Source organism: Anastrepha obliqua, chromosome 1 (genome assembly GCF_027943255.1).
Source record: "Anastrepha obliqua isolate idAnaObli1 chromosome 1, idAnaObli1_1.0, whole genome shotgun sequence".
Lineage (NCBI taxonomy): Eukaryota > Metazoa > Arthropoda > Insecta > Diptera > Tephritidae > Anastrepha > Anastrepha obliqua.
The window spans coordinates 72,761,813-72,768,589 of record NC_072892.1 but is presented as its reverse complement, the minus strand read 5'-3'; the positions used below and the strand labels follow the sequence as shown (position 1 = coordinate 72,768,589).

Sequence of the window (6,777 nt, the reverse complement as noted above, 5' to 3'; positions counted from 1 at the left end):
TCAATTTGCATTTCAACTGCTTCCACGAAAACTACCTTCCGTCTTATTGAAATCAATTGGAAGTAGAAGAAACGTCGGGTCGCCGAATTTTACCCATGAATGATTAATGGATATAATAAAATCCATTGCTTGTAGAAATTAATACTTTTTAGGATATTTACTTTCTAATATGCAATCTAGTCTTATTAGACTACTTAGACTGAATGAACCTGAACTGAATTAGCTTAAAAACGCTTTTCATAAAAAGCCATCTGCCATTTAGAGGCGGCATAAACCTGTTGGATCCTCTATTTGCGCGACAACATAAAGGTGCATATCACAAATTTTTGGCGAAGATTGGCTTAAGCATCTATGACACTTCGGACAAAGACAACATATCGCCCATACAAGGCGATCGGTGGAGCGATCCCAAATTATCTTGGTGCACTTGGCTTAGAATACAGTGGACGAATCTATAAACCAATCAGAAAAACATGTTCGATAACATCTCATACGACTGCTGTTACCCAGTTCAGGAGCATAATACGATGCTCTGTATGCATGATGAAACCAAAAAGATTACGCGCGGAAGTCGAACCGGCTTTCAGACGTGTGAAGCGTATGGAAGCCGATAAATTGATAAGGTTGGAAGTATTTTAGTGCCGATTTGGCTAAAACTAAGCTATATATTATACAATTTTTAGTTTTGCTTTTTTTATTCCCTTTTGGTGAAATTTGGTACTTTTAATTGAATGCAATCGAAAAAAAGGGAAATCGCGAAATGTTTTCGTAAACTTGAGTTGGTTGAAAAAGTGCACAACTGAAGTCAAGAAAATCGAAATATTTTTATCTTGCTGGCCTCCTGACCTAATAGTAAAATTATTTGGGTGCCACGCCATACAAAATCGTAGACAGGGACTCTTTCTCTTAGGACTCATCGTTCGCTTTTGTGCGTCTCACAGTATGTATTTTTTTACGTCTTTATAATAAGCTAATATTTACAAAACAAATCTGTCTAACTTCCAATTTGGCCATACAAGGCCACGTCCTACAAAACCCCTTGCTGCATATGAATACAGTTATAAAATCTAAGAAAAGCAATAAGCTGTTGGGGTTCACGCAGAAACAAATTAATACCACTTTCATGCCGTTTTATAGTAAGTAAAAAACAAAGTTTGGGCTCCGATAAAGATTTTCGTCAAATCCGCTTGGCACTCTATGTGTTAATAGAGACACCAACTGAAGCGTGAAAAGAAATGTCCAAATATACAATTATATTTTGATCTTGAAGACAAGTTTCACACTTGCTCCCAATATTTTTATCTTATCACTTCAGAACAAAATTTCAAGTGTTTACTTATACGGTTGCGCCAAATATTTCGGGAAATTGTGAGGTTACAATGAAGGATATTTGTGAAGAATTTTACATAGTGAAGGTAGCACACAATTTTTTCTTCTAAAGATTAATTTGTTTTTCAGAATTAAAAAGAAAGCAGCTCTACTTACCTTGAACATGAGTGGATTGCGATCGATTTCAGCTTCGGCGCTCTCACAAAGTGATTCTGATTCGGAGAGAAACGCGAGAAACTACACACCATCATTAGAAAATATAGTTAGTTATTTGACTTACAATTACAAAGAAAAAAATATTAAATTGTAAGAGGCACATACTTGATCCATAGCGCGGTCGAACGACTGAAGACTGTGTACGGCGGCATGAAGTTGCTTGCCACGATTGATGACGCCATTATTTAAATTTGAATATCTGAAAAATATCAAAATTTGTTAGTTCATCTCGCAAATCTAGCGAACCTATAGCATTCACTAAAGCTTATTTTGTGCTAAACAAAGGTGTGGTAGGATAGAAACTGTTGGTGGAATAACGACGCATAAGCAAAGGTATGAAAATTTTATCGATAGATTTTAATTCTGTAGAATATGTCGCTAGGAGGATGGTTCCATGTGTAGAAGATCACACAAGTGGGGAAAGTTACTGATCGCCATTCACTTGAGAGTGGCCAGGACGATTCTTCTACATCTGGTTCAAGCAACTCACAACGTCCGGGATTATCCCACGTATCCTCCGGGTAGCTTCCGAACACCCGTTCGGGAGTAAGCTATCGTGAGAAGACGAAGCATTCCAGGATAGCTGGTTGTGCGTTGGGTTTGGGACCCGCCGCTTAAAAATCCCCCCCAATGAAAAGAACTGCAAAGCTTCGGATGAGAACTGCATTTACTGATGAAAACCCCTGCAAACGAAACAAGGAATATGATTTGAGGGCATGCACTTGGAATGTCCGGTCCCTTAATGGGGAAGGTGCCTCTGCCCGGCTGGTTGATGTCCTCGTGAGAGTAAAGGCTGGCATCACTGCCATCCAAGAGATGCGATGGACGGGGCAAAGTAAGAAACCCATAGGACCATGCGACGTCTACTACGGCTGTCATGTAAAGGAGCGCAAATTCGGTGTACTGTCGTTCACTCCGGTGGACGAGCGTCCCGCAATAATCCGCATCAAAGCGCGATTTTTTAACATCTCGCTAATTTGCGCCCACGCCCCGATGGAAGAGAAGGACGATGCGACCAAAGATTCCTTCTATGAGCGCTTGGAACGCTTCTATGAGCGCTGCTCCTGCCACGACATAAAAGTCGTGCTTGGCGACTTTAACCACCCACCCTGGGCAAGGAGGAAATTTTTGGTCCCACAGTCGGAAAATTCAGCCTGCACAACGAAACATCCGGTAACGGACAGAGGCTGATCGACTTCGCCGGGGCCCGAAACATGGTAGTCTGCAGCACCAGATTCCAGCATAAAAAGATACACCAAGCTACCTGGCTGTCTCCTGATCGAAAAACGCGAAACCAAATCGATCATGTTGTGATAGATGGATGTATTAGATGTACGTACGATCCGCACCCGCCTCTGTGCAGCAAAAAAGGTACATCTATCTATGCAAAGAATGTTCAACATCGAAATGCCGCATAGACATAGCGCAGCGAATAAAGATCCAGCGGCTTCGTTGGCTGGGTCATGTCGTCCGAATGGATACAAACGCTCCGACTCTGAAAGTGTTCGATGCGGTACCAGCAGGTGGTAGCAGAGGAAGAGGAAGGCCTCCTCTGCGTTGGAAAGATCAGGTGGAGAAGAACTTGGCTTCACTTGGTGTATCCAATTGGCGCCGGTTAGCACAAGAAAGAAACGACTGGCGCGCTTTGTAAGCGGTTATCGCGCCAATTAAGAAGAAGAAGAAGAATATGTCGCTTTATAAGCGAAAACTTATTTGTTGGTACATCAAGATGATAACACAAGAATCTAAATGTGAAAACATGCACCATTGTAGAATATGACTATAAGTACAGGGTTGCCCATATTCGACGGAGCCATCTGGCAACCCTGTATCTTTTGACAGACGTCAGATCGCTTAATGACATACCGCGTTGGAGGCGTCAGTCCAAGCAGATTTTTACCATGGAACAGTACACGCCACGCGAGCGCTCCCAAATTGTTGAAATTTACATTCAACAAAAGAAGTCAATTGTGAAAACTCAACGTGCGTATAAAACATTAAATAATGTGAAAAGTGCGTCTTCTAAGTCACCATTAAACGTTTGTACGAAAGGCTTTCGACTGGTGATGCTCTTTCTAATCCAAAGAGACCAAATCAAAACCGACCAAGGCGATCAGATGAGAATATTTCTCTTGTTGAGACGTCGCCAAAGACATCCCAAAATCGCCGTTCTCAGCAGTTGGGCATTGCTCGGACCACTTTACAACGAATTATCCGCATTGATTTAGATGGGCCCAAAGAGTCATCGAAATGGCTGAAGATGACGAGCAATTTTGGAACAAAATCATCATGTCCGCTGAGGCTCATTTCTTATTGAATGGGACGGTAAATAAGCTAAATTGTCGTATTTACGCCACTGAAAATCCTCAGGACATTCAAGAGGTACCTCTTTACGACGAAAATGTCACTGATTGGTGCGGCGTTAGTGCGAAAACGATTATTGGGCCGTTTTTTTTCGAAAATGAAGATGGTTACCGTCAATCAGGAGCGTCATGGCGATATAATAACCACTTTTGTGATGTCAATTATTCGTCGAAAGCGTATGAGGCAGTTCTGGTTTCAACAAGACGGCGCTCCACCACACACAGCTCGCACTACAGTCGATTTTTTGAAGAAATTGTTTCCTCGTCGTTTGATGTCGAAAAATGGCGATTTTGACTGGCCACCGCGTTCGCCCGATTTAACGCCACCTGACTTCTTCTTGTGGGGATATTTAAAATCAAAGGTTTATATTAACATAGCCAAAGACCACAGAAGAGCTCAAGAACAACATCCGCGAGGAAATAGCCGCTATTCCAGCCGAAATGTTAGCTAAAACTATGGGATTTGCTGCAAAACGGGCCCAATACGCCGTACAGGCTCAAGGCGGCCATTTGAGAGATATCATATTCAAAAAGTAATGTCAACAAATCTACTTGCACCAAATAAAAGGATTATTATCGTCAACATCAAAAAAACTGTGTTTTTCTTTGATTTAGAAAAAAACACATGGGTCCGTCGAATATGGGCAGCCCAGTAGATTGGCGAAATGAGCCAGAACTGTTCAGATCCTAGAAAAAGTGGTTCACAAACAACCTGAAGCGCACTCTTCACAGCTGATGTAAAATTTATAAGCGGCGCCCCATTCTCCGTATTGCACCTTCATATACTGGTTAGTATTCCAGTGAGAAGAGGCCTAGTAAGTGCCGTTTCCTTCGTTCGTCGAGTGGAGATTATACTTATATAAAGCAAATAAGTTTCGTTAGGCATTTAGCCTAACTTCTCATATAATTTGTGGTTTACGTTCTGAAATTGTTAAGACCTAAATCTTTATGCCGACTTCAAATTGCAGATGGTTTTTATGAGATCCATTTTAATGGGAGAAAATCACTCAGAAACTTGTCATTGCCTGCCGACCGGCGACCGTTGTTAGAAAAAACACTTTGCCTATCATTTAATTTGTCATGCCTACAGTAGCGGTCGAACACGGAACAATCGAATGACACTGGTGTACAACTCACTCGACTGCAGCGACAGTTTAATCCTCCTGTTTGAATAATTACTGGCAAAAACCATCTCTTCAACACAATAATGTACACTTAAAAATTAATTAACGGCCGCCGTAGCCGAATGGTTGGTGCGTGACTACCATTCGGAATTCGGAGAACGTAGGTTCGAATTTCCGTACATGAACATCAAATAAAAGAAAGAGTTTTTTCTACTAGCGGTCACTCATCGAAAGGCAATGGCAAACCTCCGAGTGTATTTCTGCCATCAAAAGCTCCTCATAAAAAATATTTGCTGTTCGGAATAGGCTTAAAACTGTAGGTCCCTCCATTTGTGGCACGTCAGAAATAGGAGGCGGAGCTCGGCCAAACACCTAACAGATGTGTACGTGCCAATTATTTATTTATTTAAATAATTCAGAGAATACCAAAGTACCAGTGTAAATTTCAAATTATTAGTTTGGTGGGCAGTAACAGAAAGAAATCTCAACTTATTAGTTTTTGTTTTAACATGTAGAAATATATTTGACCAACAATAAGCGGTATGAAACAAACCAGTGAAGTTAAAAAATGAATGGCCCGAAGGCATCCTCGCACATTAGGGTCTTAAATACTATGCACGATTATTAGAAACCAAAAGCACTCACCTTTGATTGATAGCCTCTGTCATCTTTTTGATGCGCGTAGTATCATCCGAAGGATAAACAGCAATCAACTTCTGTGTCAAGGCATTAAAAAGTTCAAATTGTTGTTTATTCTGATGCAGCTCGGCGTGGAAGGACTGTAGAATTATAAAAAAACCAAAAAAAAAAAAAAAACACACAAAGATTAAAATAAAATATCGAATTAATAATTCGAGCAGAATTGCACCACTCAGCGTAAGCAGTAAGCCTCGCAGCTGGACACCCACCTTTTGCTCCTTCTGCTGCGCTTCCAGAACATCAGCGGTAGTGGCTACGCTGCCCATACGTTCAGCGCGTGCCTCCATGCGTGCCAGCCATTTTTCCAACTCCAAACGCTTAGTTTCATAACTGCGTACCAACAGAAAAAGAGAAAGTAGCGAGTGAGCAAAATTTTGAAATTAATGTGCATTAGCTTTATTAAAATGTAGCATAAGCTCTACTACAAGTTTACAACTACACTTCATACTCACCGCTGTGAGTCGCTGAGCATATTTTTCAATTGGGCAGCGCGTTGCAGCACACACTGTGAAGTCTCATCCCAGTGTTCGCGTAAACGAGTAACTAAAGAAAGAACATAACAATAAAAATCAGATTGGTATTTAAAGGAGTGCTTTAGTGTGGAAAAGTTAGCTATGTTAAAAATTATACAGAACTGAAAATAATAAAAAAATAATATAAAGATTACAACAAAGGTGAGTACAAAAAACAGTGTACGTGATTGAGCTTTCACTTGCAGCAGCAGCGGCAGCAGCTATTGAAGTAAGTGAAAGCTTTTGTTATGTGCACTTTTTAAGCAGCTTCAGTGAAAGTATTCACGATAATGAAGTTTCGGGCCATACTTGTGACCTTCACCGATGGTTGGCCCTTCCTGAAGATTATTTATTTGTGCTGCCCAACGAAATAAAAATTGAACCTGTGGTACCGGAAACCTTTTTGTTATTTTCACAATTAAAAATAATTGACAATCATGCAAACTTTTTTATGTAGCATTAGTGGCATATGTTAGGGAAGTGGTGGCTAAGCTTATTATAGTGGCAAGGGGCATATTTTTCTTTAAAGCAGGG

The 6,777-nt window shown here is 40.8% G+C and overlaps 1 protein-coding gene across 1 annotated transcript in view; it reads right to left on the bottom strand.

Moving 5' to 3' along the window:
• Positions 1–1,195: 1,195 nt before the first annotated feature.
• The window catches only part of LOC129235346 (dystrophin, isoforms A/C/F/G/H-like), a 202,546-nt gene continuing 196,964 nt past the window's right edge, over positions 1,196–6,777 (bottom strand). Inside the window, exons 18-23 of the mRNA XM_054869146.1 lie at positions 6,184–6,274; positions 5,941–6,061; positions 5,678–5,811; positions 1,651–1,744; positions 1,482–1,566; positions 1,196–1,218 (exon numbers count right to left, since the gene is read on the bottom strand). Of these exons, the coding sequence (XP_054725121.1) occupies positions 1,196–1,218; positions 1,482–1,566; positions 1,651–1,744; positions 5,678–5,811; positions 5,941–6,061; positions 6,184–6,274 (548 nt within the window). The remainder of the gene's footprint in view (positions 1,219–1,481; positions 1,567–1,650; positions 1,745–5,677; positions 5,812–5,940; positions 6,062–6,183; positions 6,275–6,777) is intronic.